Source organism: Setaria italica, chromosome VII, assembly GCF_000263155.2.
Source record: "Setaria italica strain Yugu1 chromosome VII, Setaria_italica_v2.0, whole genome shotgun sequence".
NCBI lineage: Eukaryota > Viridiplantae > Streptophyta > Magnoliopsida > Poales > Poaceae > Setaria > Setaria italica.
The window spans coordinates 14,061,445-14,087,757 of record NC_028456.1 but is presented as its reverse complement, the minus strand read 5'-3'; the positions used below and the strand labels follow the sequence as shown (position 1 = coordinate 14,087,757).

The following is a 26,313-nucleotide window of genomic DNA, read 5'->3' as shown; positions in this document are numbered from 1 at the left end:
CGACATCCTGATAAAACACTTGCAACATATGTGTGAAACATATGCAACTTATAGATAAAACACTTGCAATATACGTATTAAAAAAATGAAGCATTTGGAACAGACGTTTGCAACACACATGTATAGCCACTGCAACATATGAAACATCTGGATCTACTTTTGCAACATCCATATGAAACACTTGCAACATACATATGAAACACCTGGAACATACGCTTGCAACATGCAGCAAAACCTAGCGGGAGGAGTACTGCAAAGTGGAATCCGGCGTTAGGAAATGGTGGTGGAGGAGGATGACAACGGGTGGACGATGCCCTTCCCCGTGGAGCAGATCCTCCGGCGGCTGGAGTGGCTCACCCCTAACCCCGTGCGCAAGCAGTACTTCTTCTACCAATGCAACCGCACCGTCCTCATCACGGCCTCCCCTGCCGCCGCTGCCGGGGAGCTCTCTGCCCCGACTGTCGCGGCGACTTCCTCGAGGAGGTCACCATCCCGGCCCCCATGTTCATCCCGCTCCCCTTCCCGTTCCCCTTCGCCTCCACCATGATCCCCGCCGCGAGCACCGCCCCCGCCCCAGCTGGTGCCCCATCCACCAGCTCCGGCAGGTCCCCTTCCCTCTCATCCTCATCCTCCTCCGCCGCGACCTCCCCATCCAGGCACAACGACATCTCCTCCATCCTTCACACCTTCCTCGAACTCCACGAACAACCCAAGCAGGGTCGGCGTGGAGGCAGCGTACGCTCCGCCGCCAGCACGGCGACCCCCGAGAACGAGCCGGAGCCCTTCGACCCGGTCATCTTCTTCCAGAATTACCTCCACAACCTCATGGATGGAGGTGCTAACATTCAGGTGCTCCTCGACGATGCCAGAGTCAGCTTGGGCCCGTCCATGCCCCGGCGCTCGAGCAGCGCCCTTCCCTGCCGAGCAGCTCCCCGGCAGCAAACCCACTCCCTGGCGGAGCCAGAGAGAGGGAGAAAGAGAGAGATTTGTTGGGTGAAAGGAGCGGTGGGTGAAGGGATAAAGGCAGCGGAGACTTCCGTGGGACCGCGTCTGCAAGTGTCTGGTGGAAGAGAATGCTTGGACCAGACTGAGCCACATAGCCGTTCGACGGAGGAACTCGCGTCCAGACGCACGGCGTATAGCATTTCCGTAAAATAATACACTCCAATTGGCAACCATGGCTCCACGCATTCGCGTCTTGAATATGACCATCATGACAACGACATTGTTGGTGTTATGTAGATTCAACTGTTTATACTAATTTATGAACACACGTTATACATCTGTAATCTGTTTGATGGGAAAAAAATCAGCACTGTAGATCTGAGTCCTGGTGATGTTCACACGCATGGTCTTTGGTTTATGGTCGTCACGTGATATGTTGGTCGTCACAGGCGCATCAGGACATGTACATGTTGTTTAGCAACTCTGAACGTCAATGCATGGTAAGTCGTAGCCGCTTAATTTGTTTAACCTTCTCTGCATCTAATCTTGGCAACGCCTAGAGATTGGGAAATGGATCCTTCTTGCCTGTGCAGGAGATCCGCTCCGAGATCGGATCGGAGCAATCAGAAATCCTGTTCACCGACAGTGACAGGTCAACCCCCCACACAAGATTCGAGGACTCATTTGGTCGATCGACCATTTAAATTAACATGGAGGCATCAATGTCTCGCAAACTAAATTGCAATCGTGTGCCCTAGACACGAGCAACCTCTTGGTGGGGTTTGTGCAGGATGAGCCGAACCGAGCTCGACGACGAGGCCGCCCAACGGCGGCGGCGAGAGTTCATGGACAGGCTCATCAAGGACGTCGAGAAGGACAACCTCCGGCTGCTGCAGAAGATGAGAGACAGAATGGACAGGTATGTAATTGTAACGTTATACCTTCATCTGTTTTGAATAGCAGAGTATTTGCGGTATTGCATTTGTATACATATATAGTTACCTAATTACAGTGACCTTGCTGCATGAATATAATGCGTGGATTGTTCAGGGTGGATGTGCAGGAACCGACGATAGAGGTGAGGTTCAGAGACCTCAGCGTTGAGGCCGAATGCCAGGTTGTCAAAGGAAAACCCCTACCAACGCTATGGAACTCCGCTGTCGCCATGGCCTCTGTAAGTCGACCGTATAGTATCTGAACATGAAGATGTAGGAGGGTTTTTTTTCTGTAGCAACAAGATTAACTAGCACTAGGGCGTGAATAGATAAGCACCCTATGGCAAAAATCTGAGAGCCTAGCTGTCTGTGCCTGCACGCCTGCCTGGTAATCCTCTTACCATTTAATTTTGATCAAATTTACAAACAGGCGCTGATGGCTAGGGTAGGCTTCAACAGACAGAAAGCAAGGGTTCAGCTTATCAAAGGTGTCGATGGGATCGTCAGGCATGGGAGGAAAGTGCATATTTTTACTGTAATTTGTATCTTTTTAGCATGTACTGTAATTTGTCTGACTGGAGATACTCTCACGTGGTTCCATCTGTAACTAGCACTAAAATTGCATGTGCACACACATGCAGGCTGACTCTTGTGATTGGGCCCCCAGGATGCGGCAAAACCACCCTTATGCGTGCTCTTGCAGGAAAGCTCCACAAAAACGTGAAGGTAAGCAATATTTATTTATTTTTGCAGCTTCCGCTCAACATCCACGCTGTGGTTTAAGTTTAACACACTGTTGTCGTTTATATCGAGGCGTTATTTATCGACAAATATTGCTTGATAGTTACTGGAAGAAAAGCGAGAAAGTTTGATAAAAAAAGATCCGCTCTGTAATTTTGAAAGATTATGAAATGAGCAGCTCGGGTAGATCTCGTTCCCCCAAGCGCCGCTGCCTCCCACCACCCCTCCCCTGCCTCGCCGCCGCTCGAGCGGCCGCCAGAAGTCCGCACAGCCGCAAGGAAGGCGGCAGCGGAGCTCCACCACCCATCCCTCCTTCTCTCCTCCCCCCTCCCTCGTGCTCTCTTTGGTCATCCATGGCGGCGGCGGCTGTCTCCGGCGGTTCGCGGCCGGATCCGCCCCTCGGATGGTCGGATCCGCACCCCACTGCCGAATCTGCTGCTTCGGTGCCTCGGCACGTTGGGGCCGTGCGGTGCCTTCCAGCAGCGGTGACGGATCCTGACGTGCGGCCAACGAGCAGCGGGGCCCAGCTACGACAGCGCCTTCAGCCAGTGAGTGCCAGGGCCCGGCAGCGGTGGTGCCCGTGGCCGGCGAGCGGCGTGACCCAGCGCCCTCCGTGGCGCGGTTGTGGCGGCGCCCACGGCTGGCGCGCGGCATCCCTCCTTCTGTGGCACGGCTGGGGCTGCGCCCGCGGCTGGCACGCGGCTAGAGGACACCAGGCGCTCGGACTGGACCTAGGTTGTCGTGGGATGGCTGCTTACGACAGGTCGCAGTGGGCGCGCACACCGTCGGAACCGATAGGGGCGCTGATTGGGCTCATGGCAGGTCTTTTGGGCGAAAGCTCTACTCGATCTTGTATCGGTCGACAGCGACGGTGATTTTGTGCATCGCTCTCCTTCCTGAAGGCGTCGTTTGGAAGGATCTTACCGTCTTCTTCTCCAAGTGAAAACCTTTGAACTACTAGGCTGGTTCTGGCGACGGCGGCATCTTGATGTCGCTTCCCTCTTGGGGGTGTCGCCATGGAGGAGTTGTTAAGCCCTGCGATGCCGTGGTCGAGATCACTTATATTGTGGCAGTGTATGACGTTGCTCAAGCTTGAGGTCACAGTCAAGATCGATTCAGTGCGGTTACTATGTGACAAGAGGCAGGACATCAAGCTATGGTTAATCGTTTCTTGTAGAATGTTTCTATTATCAACTGTTTCTAAGCAGACAAGAGAGGTGAAGGACTGTTGTTGCGTGAGGACAATTCAAGTTTGAAGAAAAATATGGAAGAAGATCGAAGCTTAGTCTTTATTTTCTCGCTTAGTCTTTAGTTTCCTTTCTAGTTGTTTGGAGTGTCTATGTGTTGAGGCTCGAAGTCTAAGTACTCGTGTTTCGTCCGACTATGTGATCAGATTTATTTCTTTCTAGTCGTAGATATTCACATCGTGAATGTTCAAGATCGGATATTTTCCTTAATTAAAAAAATGAAATGGATATAAGCCACGCGTACTATAGCAGTAAATCAATAACGGCATGGGTACTTTCAGGATAGAGAACTGCATGCTACAATGTTCTTTCTGGGTATGCACTGCAGGTTTCAGGAGAGATCGAGTACAATGGCCTGAAGCTGAATGAGTTCGTTCCAGAGAAGACGTCAGCCTATGTAAGCCAGCATGATCTGCATGTTCCTGAGATGACCGTCAGGGAGTCTCTCGACTTCTCAGCAAGGGTTCAGGGTGTTGGCTGGAGAGAAGGTAACGATGCTGTTATATGCGATTAAAACGGATTAAGCTTAAATGGTATCAATCATTAGAAAGCTTCACGAGACAGGATTCAATTGCAATGCCAAAAGAGAACTACTGTGTAACTAATAGATATTTAGAGTTTTACTCGTGTTTGATTCCGTTAACTTTGTTTTTTTTTCCTTTCCTTTTGCAAATGTAGATGTACTGAGAGAGATCATTACAAGGGAGGAGGAGGCCGGGATTACACCCGATCCTGACATCGACACGTTTATGAAGGTACAAAACAAAGTTTAATTTGATAGCTAGCCCTGATTTCAACACACAATACACTTTAGCCAGTTACCATAGGAATTGAAATGTTTCTTGTGAAAGATTGCTATCATACGCCACATACCAAGCGCACACTTTTATTTGATGCAGGCCATGTATAGTGAAGGTTCAGAGAGGAGTCTCCACACTGAGTACATAATTAAAGTAAGCGTCTCTAGCAAAAGTTTTATTAAGTATCATGGAATGCTAACACCAAGTTATTCCTCCTCTTAATTAATTTCCCAATAAATAAGATTATGGGACTCGAAAAATGTGCTGATACAATGGTAGGTGATGCCATGAGAAGGGGTATTTCAGGTGGTGAGAAGAAGCGACTAACCACAGGTAATTAATTTTACTGCATTAATTTATGAGATTTAGCAATTACAAATGATATAGGACAGTTCTTCACATGGAAGCAAGGAAAAAACATATTTTCTTCACATGGAAGCAAGGAAAAAACATGTTTCCGCTCCATTAGCAAATCTTGCTTGTCTCTTGGGTATTACAATGGTTATAATGCGAACTACCGTGATAAAATCCTATAATCCTACTTTTCAAGGTTTTTTTTGAGGAATTCCTACTTTTAACAAGTCATCTGCGATTAGTGAAAAATTAGGCTCTTGGATGTTGACATATTATCATCTAATAGATAGTATAAGAGATTAGAACCGCTGATAGATTCATCAAAGGCTTAGGTGACGCAATTACAACAAACAACATGATTCTAGAGATTAATCTGCTGCTTCAGCTTCTTAATTCTTAGTCTTAGATTAAACATCGAGAGGACGCAATTACAACAAACAACATGATTCTTTATACGCAAATCACTTGAACCAATCATATGCAATTTATAAAATCTAATTAAGGTCCTGTTTGGTTGGGCCGTGGCTTTCGAAAAAGCTGCTGTGAGCTGTGGGTTGAGGAAAAGCAGCTGTGAGAAAGCAGTTGTAAGAAAAGCAGAAGGCCATTTGGTTAGAACAGCTGTGAAACTGTAGGATGTGTAAGAAATATCTGTAATGCTCCTAAAGGTCTATTTATATGCAAATTGCTTGTAACAAAAATAATATGTTCACTAATTCACATGTAAATAGCCATTTTAGAAAGGAAAAAAATAAATTTTCTATGTTTTTCATCTATCAAAGTGATTGGTCCACGTAGAACAATATCCATCAAAAGACTTATACAATGATGTTATCCCTCAACATAACTGTCCTCCTCTCGCACTAACCAAAGCATCAACTATCCTAGTACGAATGGTATTCATAGCATCCTCATTCTCTACATCGTCACTCTCATCTCCTTATGTTTGTGTCGTGCCACTTGTATGTTGTACCAAGTACTCCTCATCAACATCACATCTCTCGAACTCCTTATCACACAAATTGTTGTCACGGATAAAATTATGCAATGCAAGACAAGCCATAATGATATGCTTCTGAGTACAAGGTGAGAAACTTGGCATGCCCTTCAAAATGCGCCACTTCTGCATTAAGACTTCAAAAGACCTTTCAATGACATTATGAAGAGATGAATGCAAGAAATTGAACATCTCGTATTTTTCTTGGGGAGGCCCCGAACGATGTCAAAATTCTGATATATGGTACGTGTTTCCTTTGAAAGGCGCAAGATACCCAATTCGGTTTGGATAACCCAAGTCCACATGATAATATTTTCTTGCAAAACCAAGTTAGTAAGGTATATAATAATACAAGTATTGCTAACTTTATGAAGGAACCATGTATACCTTTAGGAGGCATGGGAAATGAAGGAAAATTTGCCAATGCATGATTGAGGATACGTGTGTCATGTGCAGAACCCGACCAACCGGCAACCGCAAAAGTGAACCTCATGTCAAAATCACAAATAGCTAGTACATTCTGAGATGTATATCCATGACAGCATGTGTGGTTAACCACTTCGTCCACTGGCACTACCACCGGAACATGTGAACTATCTATTGCTCCAATTGCACCTTTAAAGTATGGCAAAAAATGATCCTCTCTCACCCTTTCATGCTTCGTAGAAAAAGTAGGATCTCTCAGCTTAATGTTGTCCTTAGCTAACTTGCGAAAACACTTCAACATTTCGTGAAACTTGTTGTGAACTGTCCAAAGTGACTGTGTGAAACGATTGTCAGCTTGTGAAAAAGATTGTGGTCCTCCGACGATCCACAAGAACATCGCCAATGACTCAGTAGATGAAACATTGTTGGTTGAGGTCAATCCGTAGGTAGATACTACCAAGTCATGAAGTTTCTCGAAAATCTCGATGCTTATCCGAAACATCTTATAAAAATACCTTGGACGTGACATACACCTCATCAACCATTGAAATCCAGTTTCTAGCGTTTCCCTATATTCACTTTTGTGCAAATACCGTTCAGTATATAAGTTGCCCATTTCTCCAATAGCACCAGCATGCTGTGCAAGTTCAGCTAGCAATAGTAGTCCTTTTTCCCCTCTTTGACTACATCTCCCAATCTATCATCCATCTACATGAGACACCAGTATACTAATAATTAAATACAACAACATTCTTGACAATACTATATAAAGAAGCTCAACATAACACAATAATACATAAATAATGTTGCACATGCCCAAGCAAATTATAGTTCAACATAGGGTAACAAATTATGGTTCAACATAGGGTAACTTATTTTGGTTCAACATAATGAAAATGTTCTCACATATGATAAGAAAATAATCTGACAAACATGGAAACAAATCAATGGCGCTTCATCATCTCCTTTTCTAGCTCCTTCTCAATCAAATCAAGCCTTCCTTTAGTTGTTTCTAGAGAGCTAAAGAGCTCCCGAAATTTAGGCTTAACAATTAGGGAGGCGGCTGTGTACATTAGAGCAGTTCCTTCTTGCACCCCACATTCTTTCACCATCTTCATAGTCCTTGCAATGGTAGGAACTAGGTTGGTTGGACGATTTGATGATGCTTCAACACTTGTGGAGATCCTCTCTGCAACAGTTTCTATCTTCAAACAAGTGTTCTTGTACAAACGAAAGAATGAGCTCTTCTCATCCTTCTCTTCAACACCAATGGAGGTCCCCTTGCGTTTCCTTTTTCCTGAGTTTACTGTCTTATCCTTCTATGTAGGTTGTGGTATCTCATCCACATCCTTATCACTTGCCTCATCAGAGGATGTATCTCCAGGATAGGATGCAGAAGATCCACTAACATGTGCCTTGCCAAACAAGATACGCAAGTCATCAAGAAACTTAGGTCCTTGTTTTCAAAACTTTACATGATTGCATTTGATTCCTTTGTCACGATTGTTGCATCTCTAAAATTAAAGAAAAGTTAGCAAGGTACACCATAACAAAGAATGGGAAAAAATATATTTATAATGACAATATAGTTCTTACAATAAGGTGTCCATTCCACCATTCTTCTGAGCAGTTAATAGTTTATTTTGCCTCATCCCATCCAAGATCAGTGGCAGAATTTTTGAATTCCATAAACGTTAAATACTTTTTCAGAACATCTAACTTGTTCTTCAAAATTTTTTTTGCCTATCACCGGATTTTTCTGCAAATTTGAAAATAACATTCTTCGAACCGGTAGTAGTGAAAATTTCCATCGGCCTATTCCCGGCTTCAATCTCTTCTTTGCAGCCATCAATCAAATGCCTTAAAAAAGCATCACCCCAATCTGCCTTGTCACCTATTCTTCAACCAACCAAAAATATTATTTCATTCAATTCTTTTTCATACTACAAGCCAATAAAATCAAGCACCAAACATCCTACCTAACCAGGCAAATCAACCAAACAACTCACTGCATTTAGTAAACATCACGCATGACTGAACCCAAGCATATCAGATACAGTTATTCTCAGATCAAGCACTTTTAGCCTCCCACAGATACGCTGATGGGCTAATCTAGCCATGAACTAACCTCAATGATGGAGGAAGTATACAACGACAGGGTCCATAATGGACAACAAAGCAAATATATGGAAAAGTAGAACTGAAAATTCATTTGGGCAAGACAACAAATAGGTGCTGGGCATAGTCCACGTGACCGGTACGTGCAGGTGCTGGCCACGGCCGTGGCACCAATGGTTGTAGTGTAGGACACAGTGAACAACCCCAGAACAAATCAAGTAGCTAAGGCCTGAGAGCCTCGAATCGTTCCTTACAGCAGATTTGGTGGGCCCGCGGCCGGGTGGGGGCGGTGGCAGGGTGCAGCGGGCGGTGGGGTGCGGCGGGTGGCGGGCTACCAGGTGCAGCGGGCGGCTTGGGTGGGCGGCCGGGTGCAGCTGGGGCATCGACCCTTAGTGGATGGGGTGGCAGCGGGCCTTGACGGATGGGGCGGCGGTCGGATGGGGGCGGATGGGGGGTCATGGACGAACGGTCACGGACAGACGGGAAGGGTCACGGACGGACGGGAAATAGAAGGGGAAAACGAATTGGTATCCTCCATAACCAGTGGTAGGCGGGTAATTTCTTTGCCCAAAAGCAGGTGAAAGCAGCGGAGAACCTGCTTTTGGATTTGTACTAAAGTGAAAGATGCTTTTGGACAAAAGCACATATGGTTTTTTTTTACCATTTGGTTGGTTTTTGGTTTTTGTAAAAGCAAAAAAGGTTTGGAAGTCCAACTCTTAGGGTCTAAGTTTTTTTTTTTGGAAAGCAAAGAGGGTCTAAGTTGGCAAACCAAAAGTTGAGAAAGTGGAATGGACTTGTTCGTTTCGAGGAGTAATGGGCTGACAGGGCTTCCAAAACAGGCCACGTTGGACTTAAAGCAAGGGCCGCTCTCAATTAAACCCAACCTTCTAGGGTTATAAAGGGCTGAATTAAGCCCAACTTCTCTCGAAAAAGTATCAAAATTCAAGCGCCCGTCCGCCTCGCCGGCAAAAAGAAGTTCTGACCGGGGCCCGACGCCGCGCGCGAGCATTGCCATGCCTCGTCGCCGGCGCCGACCCTGTTTGAGCGTCGCGCTGTCATCCACCTTCAATCCGGAAGCGCGCGCCGGCCTCACGCCGTCCATGCGGCGCTCCGGGAGCTCGGCTCGCGCGACGGCCGCGCCGTCGCGTCCCAGGTAAGGTCCCGACCTAGCCTACCTATACCGCGCACCAGACCTTGTCCGTGTGTATCTTGTTCCATTCCTTTGCGCTCCTGCCTCTCCATCGGTCGCTACGACCTTTGTATGACGCAGTAGGTTTACCTTATTAGAGTCTGGGCAGCATCGCGTACAACGTGTTCGACGAAATGCTCGATAGAGTTGGCACCGTATCGCGTACTGCCTTTCGGAATTCCTTGTACTGCTTTTCTTCTAGTGCATGAACCTTAATCACAAAGGTTAGTCTGCTATGTACCTTCATTGTAAACCTGCCACGCACATTCTTGGTGCAACAATTTCACTTTGTATACTTTAATTATATTTTTTTACGAATTGGCTTTTTAGGTGAGATGATAATAGGGCCATCAAAGGCACTCTTCTTGGATGAGATATCCACTGGGTTGGACAGCTCTACCACCTTCCAGATTATTTCCTGCTTCCAGCAACTTGCTGAAGTCTTGCAATACACTGTACTGGTTTCACTTCTTCAACCGGCACCAGAGACCTACAAACTTTTTGATGATGTTATATTGATGGCTGAAGGCAAAATCGTGTACCATGGTCCTAGAAACAGTATTCTAAGTTTCTTTGAATCATGTGGGTTCAAGTGCCCAAGGAGAAAAGGAGCAGCAGATTTCCTCCAAGAGGTAGTTTAGAGAACACTTCATTGCAATCTTGTTGACTCTTTTGATCTACCAGAAAAAAGAAAAGTTAGAAGGATTGAAATTTGTCCAATAGCTGAGTAGCTTTTCTGATTTCTAATGTGATTCCTAGTCACTCTTAGAAGCTAGTATCATTTTCCTTCGGGCTTATGTATAGGTTTTGTCGAAGAAGGACCAAGAGCAATTTTGGAGTCTTGGACACGAAAAATATAACTTTGTTACTGTGGATCAGTTTTACCAGAGGTTCCAAGAATATCATGTTGGCCAGAATCTTTCTATGGAGCTTTTGAAACCTTATGAAATATCTAAAGTAAACAATAGTGCACTATCTTTCAGTATTTATTCGTTATCCAAGTGCGACCTTCTCAAGGCTTGTTTTGCACGGGAGCATCTTCTAATGAAGAGAAATGCATTCATCTACGTATCGAAAGCCGTTCAGGTAAACAGCTGCTAGACAGTTTCTAGTGAGAAAAAATGCCATGCATGAATTATATTTTGTGCTCTGACATAACCCACTTTGCTTTGAACTTGTGTTTCCTTATTTTGGATATCAAACACAATTTAATACATGGTATTGTGGGAGGTCGCGCACTTTATAATTGATGTGCATACATTTGAAGCTGTAGTTGGCGAACTAACATTTATAGTACTGGTACATAAATACAGAACATAACCAAGGGATCTGCAGCTTTTATTCTTTCTTTAAGTGCATCGTAGGTCAGTAAATTTGTAATCGATTTTGGGTCCTTGAACATGAACTTTATATTTAAACTTTAAAACGTGTAGAAGCAAGCCAAGTATTTCAGACCCAAAACTAAATATTAACTAGAGATGGCTCAATTTTTTTTTCACTCTGAAAGTACTTCGTGGCCAGACTCTTCGTTTGCATTGATTGGAGATTTGAAGCCTTTGGGTTTGAATGATGTTTTGAAGTGTCCTTAATCTTACCTAGTAAAGATGTACTGAAACTTACCTTCAATCGGAGCAAATTCCATACAAATTACTAATTTAAGACGATTTGGATCAAGTTCACTCACTGTCATGGATACATGTTGCTGGACCTATTGTTTACTTTGTAATTTCAAGCACACAATGGACAATCAACTGAAAATTCAGGGATCTAAGTTGCATTGCCCTCTTTTGCTAATATAGTTATACAGTTGAATCATTTACAATGAATCAGCACCTAAGTCCCCTTCCTGTGTACCATGTATGCTTATGAACATGGTAAATTATTCATTACCTGAAAGTGGGTTCAATCTCTATTTCCCAGCTGATTGCAACTGGTATACTTCCCAAGACTATGATTATGCATTTCTAAAATGTCACTGTTGGAAACTAATATATTTCCTGTACATTGCAGGTTGGACTAGTTGCAACCATGACTGGGACAGTATTTCTACGCACACACATGCTCATCGATAGAACTCATGCTAATTCTTTCCTGAGTTCACAATTCTATTCACTTCTTTTTCTACTTGTCAATGGTTTCCCAGAGATGGTTATGACATTGAATAGACTTCCAATCTTTTATAAACAAAGAGATTGCCTTTTCTATCCTGCTTGGGCTTATGCAATACCAGCTTTTGTCCTGAAGATTCCAGTCTCCTTGGTTGAATCCATAGCATGGACATCGATATCTTACTACCTCATAGGCTATACTCCTGAAGCATCCAGGTGATCAAACTATATCTTATAAATTTGAAAGTTTATGGTGCAGCCACTGCAGCAATACTGTTGAAACGCACAGTAACAGTGTAGGTCCATTTCATGTTCACACAGTATCGACCATCATAACATTTACAATTTAATTGTAGAATTATACTTTTCCTTGAGTTCTTTTTCCTTGGTGGTTATCTTCCTTTACATCAAGAATGGGTCATGCTCTCTAAAACTTTCTTTATTCTGTCTATCCCTCTTCTAGTACCCTAATCCCATTCGAGTTATGAAGCTTTGCCTATTTCCGCATGGTACCTTGACGTTTGGCCTTGTTAAGTGATTTTCTTTACTGTTTGCATCCTCATCCTATTTGCTCCAATGGGCCGCACACCACAAAGGAAGGTGCTACCCTCTTTTAATTGCTAGTTCTTTGACCATGGACATGTGTATGCTTATCTTTTTTTTTATTGAACACGCAGGAGAGCTGTGTATCTTTATATTAAGAGAGAAAGAAGGGGAAAGATCCCCGTACAAAGCAGTCTCCTTTCCTCACGAAGGAGGAAATAAGGCTGCTGCAACACCCCACAGACCTAAACCAAGAAACTCTCACTTGACCCTCCCCTTGACCCTGAAATAAATCCTGAATTTTTTTTAGCACCGGCAAGGCCCCAAAGCCTCAACTCTTCTTTAAAGAACTGATGTGCTGCTTGCAAAGAAGGGGCTGCCCCATCAAAAACTCCCTTGTTTCTGTGGTTCCATAGCATCCAAGCTCCTAGTATAAACGTGCTATTAAATCCCCTTTTTTTGCTTTCCCTGCTTTTTTATATGATTTCCTTCACCGATCAGCAAAGCTCTTTTCATTCCTTCTTGGTACTATGCTCTCTAGGCCAAGAGGAGCTAGCAGATTATACCACCATTGATGAGCAAAAACACAGTTGGTAAGGATGTGCTGCACCGTCTCTTCCTTTTGATCACACAAAACATACTGATCAGGCTGTGGGAGGCCTCTCTTTGCTAACCTGTCTGCAGTCCAGCACTTGTTCCTAATAGCCAGCCATAAAAACATTTTGCACTTAGGAGGAGCCCAAGATTTCCAGAGCCTGCGCCAAGGTTCAAAGGTTATGGCACCATTAAAGAAGGCCCTGTAAGTGGATTTGGAGGAAAAAACTCGATTACTCTCATGTCTCCATATATGTTTATCAGTGTCCTGGACCAAGGTGAAATCCTCTAATAAATCCCAGATTTGAAGATATTGGACCAGCCCTTCCAAAGAGAGGCTTCCTTGAATGTCCCTTACCCAAGTTCTGTTATCAAGAGCTTGTGCAACTGTCCTGCTAGGCATACACCTCTGCGACACACGAGACCACTGCTGGTGCTAAAACAGACAGAGAACACCCATGTAACCATCTATCCGACCAGAAGAGAGAATTAGGTCCATTGCCAACTTGTGTGGTAACTGAAATGCAGAATATGGCTTTGGTTTGAGGGTGAACTGGGAATTTTAGCCCTGCCCAAGGTTGATCTGAAGAGGTTTTTTGTATCCACAACCATCTCATTTGTAAGGCCCAGCTCATGATCTGTAAATTGGGAATGCCAAGACCTCCAGGATCGATTGGGTGTGCCACTTTTTCCCAAGCCACCAAACAACAACCTCCATTCACTTCTTTTCTTCCTTTCCATAAAAAGGCTCTTCTAATTTTGTCAATAGCCTTGATAACCCCTTTAGGCACATTTATGGCAATCAGCAAGTAGACAGGTATTGCTGACAGGACAAAACGGACCATGGTCGTTCTTCCAGCAAGGTTCATACGGCTAGCCTTCCAACCAGGCAATCGGTTTGCTATCTTTCAATCCAACGCAGCAGATCACATCTTCTTAGTTTTTTGTTAGATATTGGCAACCCGAGGTAGGTGCTAGGAAAATCAGCCGAAGGACACTGAAGGGTGTCATCAACCAGCCTTATTGCCACCTCATCACATCTAATAGGTATCACACAGCTTTTCTGGAGATTGGTTTGCAACCCAGAAGCTTTTCCAAAGCACTCTAGATTTTCTTTGTGATCAGCAGCAGTTCATCTTGTGTTGGCTTGATAAATAGCGCCACATCATCTGCATATCGTGACACCTGCTGATTTGCTGCCCTATTAGCAATGGTGTAAGCTTATCTCATGCGTGACTTGACTCAATTGTAGCACTATGACATTCTGTATCAGGTACCTCAACCCTGGTTACAACCATACAGTTTGAGTCTCAACTATTTCTGTAAACAGTGAAATAGTGTGGAAGTGACTATAGTGTTATTGTTCATGGCAAACTGTTCATGTTGCAGAGTAGCACCTGCATACTTAATGTTGATGTAGGGCCCAACAGTGCTACAGACGTTGGAAATTAGTTTGTGTCCATATGCTCAGCTTTACTTGCTAGGCTTTGCTTCTTTTTTTGCCATGTTTTAATTTTTTATTTTGATTTGGCCCTATCTTGTAGTCTGTCACATGCATACATATAACAAGGTTATTGCTATCCCTTTTTTAAGATTAAGAATTGAATTAAATATCCCTCTTTCAAAAATCTTCTTCACAAGTGTGTGTTTCCATTTCTCTATACCTTAATCCCCTTCAGGCAGTGTGGTCTAGCTTCAAAGGAAAATACTTGACCTGAAAACAAATTATTCTTGAATTAGGCTGGACTAATGTGCCAGTAAGGCTGTGTTCACAGTACACACTTTCCAGTACTGCACAACATCCTAGGATGCTTTGTATTTCACACTTTAAGTTTTGGATGTGGGCTATGTTTCACTCAAGCTATGTTTAATATGGCAGTAGATTCAGTGGTTGGGAATGGCAAGTCAGTTCTGTTCTGGTCAGATCAATGTTTAAAATAGCGGGCTACAGCGGAGCTATAGCAGTTTTTGGCAATTGCCGCTACAATATCGTTGTACTAAATAGCGGGCTATAGCAGCGTTATAGTGGGATGTAGCGGAGCTATAGCGGCTGAGAAGAGCTCTCCGCTAAATGTCATAGCCCGTTATTTAGAACATTGAGTCAGATAGATGGATGTATGGGAAGACTATGTCTGAAGTAGCTCCCAATCTATTCCAAACAATTCCGAAGAGAGTGGTCAAAATAAGAACAGTTGCTCAAGCTCTTTTTAATAGATGCTGGGTGTTAGATATTAGAGGAGCCCTTTCAGTTGAGGTCCTGATGGAGTACCTGCTACTTGGGACCAGTTGGATGGGGTGGTTTTACAACATGACATCCCAGACCAATATCGATGGAAGCTGACCCCAACTGGTTCATATACCAGCAATTCTGCATATGAAGCTTTCTTCGTTGGCTCAATCAAGTTTATCCCATGGAGGAGGATATGGCGAAGCTGGGCTCCTTTACGCTGCAATTTTTTTTTTGTCTGGTTAGCCATTAAGCAGAGGCTTTGGACGGCTGACCGGCTCGCCAATAGGGGGCTGCAGCACCCGGCTGCCTGCCCATTGTGTGACCAGGCACAAGAAACAGCCCAACACCTATTCTTATCTTGCGTGTTCACCCGGCAGATCTGGTCTTTGATCTTTCTGCATCTAAATTTGGTCGTTGATGTGCCGGCTGATTCATCTAGTTTTTCAGCTTGGTGGGGTCGAGTCATCAGAGCAGCACCAAAAGCTTTGCAGAAAGGAATAAATTCCCTCATGATACTGGTGGCATGGGAAATCTGGAAGCATTGTAATTCCTGCGTTTTTGAGGGCGCTCTTCCTAACATTCAGTTGCTCCTTCAGGAAATAACAAATGAAAGCACCCTTTGGTGTTTGGCAGGGGCTTCTAAACTTAGGGAACTGCTGGCTAGGTTGCTTGCACCAGCCGCCTAGGTGTGGTGTTCTGGGTCTTGTTTCGCTCTTGTTAAATGGCATGCTTGTTCTAGCTTAATAGTGGGTTGTGTGCTTTGCGTTGTGTTGTGTGTGTTCTGGGGGTGTTCTATGCTAAGGATAGGGGCTTTCCCTTTTCTTTGTACTTTCTTAAAGTTTTGGATGTGGGCTTCAATTGCTAACCCTGATTAAGCACAAATTTTAAATAAACTGCAAGCAGATTAGATCCAAGAAATCTTATTGGAGCATAACTTTCAAATGAATATGTAGATAGTTCTCATTTGGTACAACAAGCTAGTGCATTCCTAACTATACAGTGAACCTTTAGTTTATTGTCCTGATACCTTATTCATTAAACTATTCAGTACATATGGAAATCTATATACTTTGCAGTGCTTTTGTACCAGTTCCCATCTGGGCAGTAAATATGGATGTGTTTTAATACAGAACTGATTAATACTTTGTATGCATCTCCACATAACCTCTAGTCTGGTTTAAATGCTAAGTGTGTCTGAAAAATATAATGCCAAGTTCAATTTTGTTTCCGTTTATTTCTTGAAATCCTTGGCTAATAAGAACTGATTAGTGCCTTCTTTAACATCCATCTATTTGTTTTAGATTCTTTCGTCAGCTACTCGTCCTCTTCCTCCACCACTCAACAGCACTATCAATGTTTCGATGTGTAGCTTCATTTTGCCAAACAATTCCAATTGCTTCAATTGGTGGTGTTTTGTTATTTCTCATCATTCTTGTATGTGGAGGTTTCATCATTCCCCGGAGTAAGATTCTTGGTTTCATTAAATCTGCATGTTAGTGAGAAATATGTCTTAGGCCAATTCCAATGGGGAATTTCATATTGGTGTTTCCAGGAGTCACATTTGCAAGAAAGCATTTAGTTGATGATTCATTTTTGTTGTTTCATATGCAACATAAGCAAGAGTATTTGTGTTAATGGTGCTCACCTAGATCAAGTCATGAAACCCCTCTTCTCTCTTCATTATTTCTTTTTCACTCATCAAACTACTGACATGACACCCTATTTAATGAAAATAAAACCCTCATTCGGATTGGCCTTTTTATACGCATATATGGATAAAGCATCGGAGTTAGAGAAATACAGCATTACTAACACCAGTGATCCATTGATGCAGCATTATTTCCGAACTGGTTAAAATGGATATTCTGGGTCTCTCCAATGTCTTATGGTGAGATAAGCTTAACTGGAAATGAGTTTTTGACACAAAGATGGCAAAAGGTCCACTTTGAATTGATAACTAGCTGACTTCAGAAAAATACCAAAAATGCTGGCCATAACTCACATGTATTGATTCTTCTTTGTTGCTAGGTCATGGTATCAGGTGTCACACTTGGAAATAGAGTATTAATGGATCGAGGGCTAGACTTCTCCAGCCTTTTCTATTGGATCTCTGTTGGAGCACTTGCTGTATTCATTGCCGTGTTCAACATAGGGTTTGCTGTTGGATTAACTATGAGAAGATGTAAGAATTGCTTTTGAACCATTGAGCTTGTCTTTTGCATTTTCGACTTAGTCCAGACAATTTAACATGGTAATTGTTAATAAGGGTGAAAAAATTGTCCTCTCTTTTGAGGGATAATAGAATTACCCTAGTATTACCTCTAAATATCCATGACCGTATCATTTAGGATTATGATTTATCCATTGTGATGGATGTCGAATTTGTGGATGGTTTGTGGATAGAGGATTGCGTGAGTAGTAGTCATGGGTAGTCTAGGGGCTTGGCCCTGGACCTTGACGGCACAACGTTGTTTTAGTTGATGCTATTGCGCGGGTGAGTCAGGAAGGAGGATAGAGGAGAGATAGTTGAGATCCAATGTATTGCTTGACCTTCCAGATACAACCAGCCCTCATACAAATAGGCTGAATTAAAATTACCCCTTGCTCAAGCTATTCGAACTATATCAACTAATGAACCAATGTTTCCTAAATAAATTTGCTAACTAATATGGATCTCTTGACTCCTGATGTATGGCACATGACATCCGTTAGTTTACTTTCAAAAAATGGTGTTGTGTGCTAGTGAGGTTCCTAAATGTGTTTGGTTTGGCTATCTGCATCCCTAAACTTTATGTAGATTCGACATTTGGTCCACATCATGTATCTTTTCCAACATTTCATTGATAGATGAACTTTTTTATGCATGTATGCATGTTTAGACCCTGCCGAAACTAGAACTAAAATTCACGAAACATTTTAAACATTTGTAGATGATATGTTCAATAGGTTCCAAATTATAGTTTTGGTCGACACAGTTCACTTAAACCACCTTCAAGTTTATTTGTTTAGAAGGTTTCTTTTTCCTCAAAAAAGTACTCATGTAAAAGAGGTATTGTTGTGTTCCCGATGGCAGATGATACATGAGTAGTTAGTAAACAAAATTCTACATGAGGGAAATTGGATAACATAATTTGGTAAAGTATAATATGATTTTCCAGATAGAATTCTTTAGGAAAACAATTAAGAATAGCAGAACACATCATCCGCGAAAAGGTCTAAAGCTTGTAGCATTGATTTACTTAAAAAAGGGTTTGACGGATGGATTTGATTTGTCCTAGTATGAGAACCAAATCTTATTTAGTTGATGGATGAAATGTAATGTCCAGCTACCATGTGTTATATTGTCAATAGCAAATGAGGATGGATGTAGTCATGCCGCTGTTGGAGTATAAGTGAATTGGCCACTTTTTCCTACTAGCTTAAGCTTTTGGGTTGAACTGGTTGGGACATGAAACTCAATAGCCGCTAAAATTTTTTTTGGGTGACCCTGTAATGAATTGACTAATCTAAGAATGAGGACATTTGTCAAAACAAAAGCTGGCTCTAATTGAGATGATAGAACTATCTCAATACTGCACTGTGCAATTTACTCAACTAAACACTGAAGATCCTTTATGTTTTGCATTTCTCCATTTTTTTCCAAAACGAGGCACGAACCCCATTTCCATTACAATAACAGAAATAGAAAGCCTTGTTTGAGAGAGAGATGTGTCCAACCAATTTTTTGGAACCAGCCCATCCTGAATCTATAAGGAATATTCCTGTTCTAGGATGCTTCCATCCCACTAGGCCTGGAACCAAACACTAGCAAAATTTGGATGCGATGGTTCCATCCTAGGACATTCCATGAACCAAACAGTACCTCAGTGAACAAAAGATTGACATAGGCTTGCGCCACTGCAAAATGACACTACCCTTTCCTATTACATGCTGGCATGTTTTGGTTCAATAAAGTGCATTAAAGACTACAGCCAAGTATACTGTTTTTATTGTCAAATCTAACCTCCTTTATACCATTCAGCTTCAGGGACTTCTCAATCTCTCATCTCTCATGATAAGCTTACTGCAATGCAAGGGAAGGACCAGGTTAACTCCAAAGAGATGGTAAGAGAAAGTCCCATGTTACCAAAAACTACTCTGAACACACCTACTATGACTGGTCAGTCAACTTCTACACTTGACAGCTATTTACAACCCACACTTTCTTCCCAAGCAAAAACAGTAGAACTAACATGTGAGTCTTGGCTTACAGGGAAGATCTTACCTTTCACACCTCTCGCAGTATCATTTCGGGATGTCAATTACTACATCGACACCCCTATGGTATCAATCTTGTAACACAAGATAATGAATGCAAGAAACAGTGTTAGGAAACAAGGGCAAACATTTTCACATGCGATGTGTTCATTCTAATGCATACAGCTCACTCAAATGCACAGTATACAGCATAGGTTAGCAATTTTAGGATAGAACAAGACTGATGTATATGAACAAAAATTGTCTTACTGCAGGCTATGAGGGAGCAAGGCTACACAGAGAGTAACTTACAGTTGCTCCACAACATCACAGGAGCCTTTCAACCAGGGGTTCTCTCAGTACTCATGGGGGTCACTGGAGCTGGCAAGACAACTTTGCTTGATGTTCTTGCTGGAAGGAAAACAGGAGGAGTTATAGAAGGGGCCATTAGAATAGGTGGCTATCCTAAAGTTCAGGAGACATTTGCTAGAATATCAGGATATTGCGAGCAGACTGATGTGCATTCTCCCCAAATCACAGTATGGGAGTCTGTTGTGTATTCATCTCGGTTACGTTTGCCAATGGAAATTGACTCAAAAACAAGACATGTGAGTTTTACATTTTCCCCTGACATTGATCAATTTGTCCTTGATTACCTGAACTTATTAGGATTTTTTTTGGTGATCATCTTTACCTTCTAATTTTAAGTCCATGGCCATTAATTTCTGGCAAGTTTGGATCATGTTTCCTTGCATAGTAGGATTAGATCAACATGGTACCAAGTTGGACTATTTAAAGCATAAATTGCACTGCTTATCTGGAAGTAAATGCACTTTGTATGCAATTGTTTTATCTGATGACTTCTCTCTCAGGACTTTGTTAAGGAAGTCCTTGAGACGATTGAACTGGATGATGTCCGAGACAGTTTGGTTGGACTCCCTGGAGCAAATGGGCTATCTACTGAGCAACGTAAACGACTCACAATTGCAGTCGAGCTTGTTTCCAACCCTTGTATCATTTTCCTGGATGAACCAACGTCAGGTTTGGATGCAAGGGCTGCAGCTATTGTCATGCGTGCAGTGAAGAATATTGCAGGTACAGGAAGAACTGTTGCATGCACCATTCACCAACCAAGTATTGAAATATTTGAAGCCTTTGATCAGGTAACCATATTTACATAACCTTTTTGCTAGATTAGGTTGGAATGTTAAGGGGAATATAAGACACAAAAATTATTGGGCAGATTTGAATATGAAATTATTTAGGAAACAAAATTGAAATGCCCCATGTCTGCTTATGCACTTTATGTCTGTGCAATATTACCTGCTTAACTCAAATTCAGGTTATTTTTAGAGGACCTATAAAGGAAATAATTCCATTTAGGGGGGATAGAATGTATGCACTATATAGGTGATGTTCATATTTGAAGATTTTAGTCATATAATTATTGTTGGGTGCATAAAATAGAGCCAAGCATCTGTCATTCTTGGGTGGCAGGTGCCAAAAAAAACAAAAGGCAAGTTTTATAGAGCAGCGATTAGGCCTCAACTTTGTATGGTGAATAATGTTGGCCTACTGAAATGAAAGGTGACATGCTCAGTAGTAAGTGTGGCAGAGATGGGTAAGTTGCATTGGATTTTTGACATACGAGGAGGATTGAGTTTGAAATGACAGCATACTTGGTAAGCTTGGGGTAGCACCAAACGAAGAAAAAGCTTGTCCAACATCAGTTAAGATAGTTCGGACATATTCAATGGAGGCTTGCAAAGCCACCGGTGCTAGCACAATCTATAGGCTACCTCCCAACTTTCTTGGGCTACGGGCATGTTTGGTTGCTAGCCACACTTTGCCACACTTAACTTTAGGCAAGTGTGGGAAGCCACAAAAACTGTGGCTAAGAAATTTGAAGCCACACTTTGCCATGACAAAGGGAATCTTGCCACACCTTTTGTCTCTATGACATGTGGAGCCCAAAGAATCTTGCCAAATGCTAGTTGCCCAACCAAACACTTGCCAACTTGGTCAAACTTGCCTAAGGTTAGGTGTGGCAAAGTGTGGCTAGGAACCAAACATCCCCGGCTTTATTGTTGTTGTTTGATAGACTGTATGCATGTTGAAGTGAGTAACACTTGAGAATGGTTTCATCACTAATTAGATACAAGACTTCTATTACTAAAACATATTGTTTGAATCTATATATTTTGTACACCTAACTGACATTAGCAAAACTTTTTTGTGGAAAAATAAGGTAATAGATATAAAAATATTTAGTTAAACAGTTGAACTCCCCTGCCAATGTGACAAAATGCAGATAGAATTTCAAGAACTCCACCCGCAATAAACTAAGTTCACTGTTGAATATGTCCCCACTGTGCTCTAGTTTTTCCACTTCAACAAATGCTTTGGGAAGCATGCTGGAGTTAAAATAAATGTTTGGTCACTCTTTCCTCAAAGAATGATCACAACATAAGTTCTTATTCTTTTTAGTATATTGATTGATTTACCATTTTACATCAATTGAGAACCGATTAACATTCATCCATAATTCTGTATTAAAGCAAGGTAACAAGTGATACCAAGTTTTAAACACAATCATGCAGTTGATGCTGATGAAAAGAGGTGGAGAGTTGATCTATGCTGGGCCACTAGGAAATAATTCATGTGAGGTCATCCAATATTTCCAGGTAGTTTCCAATCGCTATGCATACAATGTGTTTGACTACTGTAGTGCTAGTTAACTTGTTTTCCTTTATTATGATCGCCACTGGTGTGCCAGTCAATACTTTCATATCTATATAGATGAAATGGCAAACAATACTATTGTATAAGCTTAATTTAGTTATTTGCCTTTTAGTTACTCAATTTCGACACCATTTAATTTTGATCTTTTACTTTCCCAGGCAATTCCTGGAGTACCCAAGATCAAGGATGATTATAACCCATCCACCTGGATGCTAGAAGTTACTTCAAAATCAATGGAGAAACAATTAGGAATAAATTTTGCAGCAATATACAGGGAATCATCAACTTACAAGTAAGCTTTAGAAGCAAATTCTTATACAATTCAGGCTTGAGTAGTAAAAAAAAATCATGGAAACCTTTTGAATCTTGTGCACCACCATGAGAGAATTTCCTCACACATATATTACTCCCTCCATGCAGGAGGGATAGATTGCGTATAATGGATGGATTGTATTGCTTGAGCCTCTTGGCCGGTATAAATTGAGTATAAGACTTGGGGGTAAGGCTCCCCCGGGTACATATGGCAGTCAGTCTACGATACGTATACCTACAACTACCAAATATACTAACATTCTCCCATAGTCACAGCGGGACCACCGCAGACGGTGAGACTGGAGAAGAACCCGAAGGTAGAAGTCGCACATGAAGCCGTGGGCGCATGAGGAGGCACCATGAGGATGGTGGCGCATAGGGGAAGATGCTGAAGACGAAGACGGTGCACTGATCCGCATGTACCACAACCGTGCACTGATCGGCTGATCAGACCGAGGGCGCACGTATGAGACGACGGACGATGATGCCGTGCAGATCGGAGTGGTGACGGCGATGTAGTGGACGACCAGCATGGAGACCGTGTGGCGGAGGGGCCTAGCGGCGCTGCGGGAGGTGCCCCTACGCGCACCGCACACCAGCCCAAACCACACGGGTGTTGAAGAAGAACGACCGGTGACAATGTCGAAGAAGAAGCATGCGGAGTCAATACGGCGGCGGGTGACACAAACCTGATCTCTGATCAGGAAAGAGAAAAAGAGCAACATCTCGTGTAGAACCTCCAGGTGCGTGTAGCAACAACATTCTGCTTGACGACGGCAGCGGATCGAATCAACCAGCCATCAAACAAAAAGGGCGCAGCCCCCGGTGGAGATTGACGTGAGTGATCTCCCCGGGGGGGCGCTAGGGGGCCGTCGGGGGGGCGCTAGGGGGCCGTCAGAGGGGCGCGTTGGATGCGCGCCGTGGGGGACGATCGGCGGCGCGCAGGAGACAAGGGCACGACAAGCAGTGGAAGATACCACGTAGGATGGATAGATTGCGTATAATCGATGGATTGTATTGCTTGAGCCTCTCGGCCGGTATACATTGAGTACAAGACTTGGGGGGTAAGGTTCCCCGAATACATATGGCAGTTTACGGTACATATATCTGCAACTACCAAATATACTCTAACACTCCGTTCCAAATTACTATTCGTTTTAGCTTTTCCGGATACATAACTTTTGCTATGTATCTAGACATAATATATATTTAGGTGCAAAACAAAAGCTATGTATCTAGAAAAGTCAAAACGAATAGTAATTTGGGATGGAGGGAGTAGTATTTTACAAAATAGAACTGTTCTAGAAGATAAATATATTGGTGGCACCACTATTACATTCTCTAGGATGCTCAGCTTGAGATAATTACAGCCTTGGTCGGGTTGTGTTATGGACTCCTTTGTGGGTCAGACGTACTTCAGGATTAGTTAGCCAGGGGAGCGTCATCTTCAGCTGCAAATAATCAGGATTAGGAGATAGATTTGGTTAGTTAGCCAGGGGATTTGTTATCACAAATTGTGGGCAGTTTGTTAGTTGGTTTGTTAGCTCGGCAGCATGTAAGCCAAAGGTTAGCGCATGTGTTAGTTAGGCGGATATTGAATGCAATGTCTTCCTCTCAGGGAGGGAGAGCAGCTCAACCTGTTATTGTTCTTCGTCATTTGCATCTAATCAGGCCCCAGTTCCCCTACCCCAACAGGTTGATCTCCAAATTTCTCATTAATGGGTTTTTGTGTGGTTGGATGAAGAATGAAGGGAATATATGTTTTTGGGAAGACAGCAAGGTCCCAGACTAGTTTATTGAGCTGTGATGGAGAAGTAGAGGAAATAGAGGAAAGAGAATTTGCAGCAACAGCAAAATAGAGCGTGGCTAAGGTGGCAAACTGCAGTAAGAGATGGACATTGCTAGTAAACAGAGAGTTGTGTACAGGAATATAGTGCTAATAGATTTTGTTGTTATATGGTTCTTTTGAAAAAATCCCAAACATTACCAAATCGATAGTAGAAACTATCATAGCATGACAAATATGACTTCATAACATAAACATACTTTGCAAAATCAAACCTGAGTTAGCAAAACAATTCTACTAGACCAAGCTAAATATCTACTATGTACCCGTACGCTTGTTCTTTCTCAAGCCAACAACATTGATAAAAAGAAAAGGTACATACCATATATAGTGAATTTTTCATTTGAAACTTCTCGATGGGTTCATAGTGTATAGTATACTGTATGATTTTTTTTATTATGTTAACCTCTATATTAATAATCAATCTGTTTATCTAATTTTCTTGAAGGGACAATGATGAAATGGTAAAGCAGTTAAGTGTACCATCACCTGGAACAAGGGATCTCCACTTCAAAGCACAGTTCCCACAGAAATTCATGGATCAATTCAAAGCTTGCCTCTTGAAGCAATTTTTATCACATTGGAGAACCCCTTCCTACAACTTGGTGCGCATTGTATTTACAGCCCTTTCCTGCCTTATGTTCGGTGCTTTGTATTGGCAGAAAGGGAACATAAATAACATGTAAGCCAGGTTACTAATGTAACTTCTACATCTCTTGAATTTGTGTCATGGTTCATGCATTGTAGAGGCGTTGAACTGTATGTATCGCTATTATATATGCGTGATCATAGCTAACCTGGATTTTTTTTTTCTCTTTGTTGATTTCCTTGGCAGAAACAACCAGCAAGGATTGTTCACCGCATTGGGGTGCATTTATTGCACCACTTTGTACACTGGCATCCAAAACTGCCAATCAGTCATGCCCTTTGTCTGCATTGAACGCACAGTTATGTACAGAGAAAGGTTTGCAGGAATGTACTCTCCTTGGGCATACTCCTTTGCACAGGTCAGCCAGTGTTATACTGCAGACTTGAAATTACATAAATAGTTCCTACTGTGTCTTTAACTTGTAGCTTATAGAGAATTGTTTCTGATGCTTTATATGTTGTCTTTTGCTAGCTGGCCATGGAGATTCCGTTCGTGCTTGTTCAGCTACTAATATTCATGCTTGTAGCATACCCAATGATTGGCTTTGCATGGGCAATAACCAAGGTTTTGTGGTTCTCGTATAGCATGTTCTGCACATTGCTTTATTTTGTCTACCTCGGAATGATGATTGTTTCACTTACTCCCAACATGCAAGTGGCCACAATATTGGCTTCCGCGTGTTACACTGTTCTCAACCTCATGTCTGGCTTCATTATGCCTGGTCCTGTAAGTCAATATACTCTCTCTTTCAGTTGTTTGTATTATGAAGTTTCATTGTAAGATAATGATCAAAGCTGCCCTTTAACAATGGCATCCATGGGTCCTTTTATAGTTCTATATACTTATCTTGTGTTATGTTCTCTCTGGCTATGCAATGTAAAATTGCTCTTTTGTACCATTTAATGAAAATAGGTAGATTACTGGAGGTAAAATGTTAAATGCTCCATCGACATCAAACTTTACTTTATGTCGCAGTGATCTAACTGTCAGTCTAAGGTATATAGGGGGTGTTTGGGAAACACCTGTTAAAGTTTAACACCTGTCACATCGGATGTTTGGATGCTAATTAGGAGTACTAAACATAAGCTAATTACAAAACTAATTGCACAGATGGAGTATAATTCGCGAGACGATTCTATGACGGCTTATCATTCCTGATACCCTATGTTAATCTGGAATGATTCCTATTTGGACTTGGATCTTGTATTTAATTTAGAACTCTATCAATGAAACAAATTTTGAATAGAAGGGTCGTCTTAAGGTTGGGGTGTAATTGTAAGTGGCAGATTGATAGCTTGAGTAAG

General features: G+C 42.4%; 1 protein-coding gene across 3 annotated transcripts in view; it reads left to right on the top strand.

The window, feature by feature from the left end:
* Nucleotides 1-1,704: 1,704 nt before the first annotated feature.
* LOC101776960 (ABC transporter G family member 41) overlaps nucleotides 1,705-26,313 on the top strand; it is a 25,607-nt gene continuing 998 nt past the window's right edge. Inside the window, exons 1-23 of one of the 3 annotated variants that reach the window (XM_022828632.1) lie at nucleotides 1,705-1,864; nucleotides 1,996-2,119; nucleotides 2,311-2,389; nucleotides 2,515-2,606; nucleotides 4,197-4,356; nucleotides 4,547-4,623; nucleotides 4,768-4,821; nucleotides 4,911-5,001; nucleotides 10,080-10,381; nucleotides 10,554-10,835; nucleotides 11,760-12,073; nucleotides 16,526-16,686; nucleotides 17,059-17,162; nucleotides 17,253-17,406; nucleotides 19,246-19,383; nucleotides 19,477-19,547; nucleotides 19,736-20,068; nucleotides 20,333-20,623; nucleotides 22,061-22,144; nucleotides 22,361-22,494; nucleotides 24,809-25,042; nucleotides 25,196-25,367; nucleotides 25,481-25,735. In XM_022828632.1, coding sequence (XP_022684367.1) covers nucleotides 1,737-1,864; nucleotides 1,996-2,119; nucleotides 2,311-2,389; nucleotides 2,515-2,606; nucleotides 4,197-4,356; nucleotides 4,547-4,623; nucleotides 4,768-4,821; nucleotides 4,911-5,001; nucleotides 10,080-10,381; nucleotides 10,554-10,835; nucleotides 11,760-12,073; nucleotides 16,526-16,686; nucleotides 17,059-17,162; nucleotides 17,253-17,406; nucleotides 19,246-19,383; nucleotides 19,477-19,547; nucleotides 19,736-20,068; nucleotides 20,333-20,623; nucleotides 22,061-22,144; nucleotides 22,361-22,494; nucleotides 24,809-25,042; nucleotides 25,196-25,367; nucleotides 25,481-25,735 — 3,834 coding nt within the window. In that variant the 5' untranslated portion in view covers nucleotides 1,705-1,736. Of the gene's footprint in view, nucleotides 1,865-1,995; nucleotides 2,120-2,310; nucleotides 2,390-2,514; nucleotides 2,607-4,196; nucleotides 4,357-4,546; nucleotides 4,624-4,767; nucleotides 4,822-4,910; nucleotides 5,002-9,513; nucleotides 9,974-10,079; nucleotides 10,382-10,553; nucleotides 10,836-11,759; nucleotides 12,074-16,525; nucleotides 16,687-17,058; nucleotides 17,163-17,252; nucleotides 17,407-19,245; nucleotides 19,384-19,476; nucleotides 19,548-19,735; nucleotides 20,069-20,332; nucleotides 20,624-22,060; nucleotides 22,145-22,360; nucleotides 22,495-24,808; nucleotides 25,043-25,195; nucleotides 25,368-25,480; nucleotides 25,736-26,313 lie in introns of those variants that run through there. The other 2 variants (XM_022828631.1, XM_012847329.2) reach the window with 2 other exon arrangements.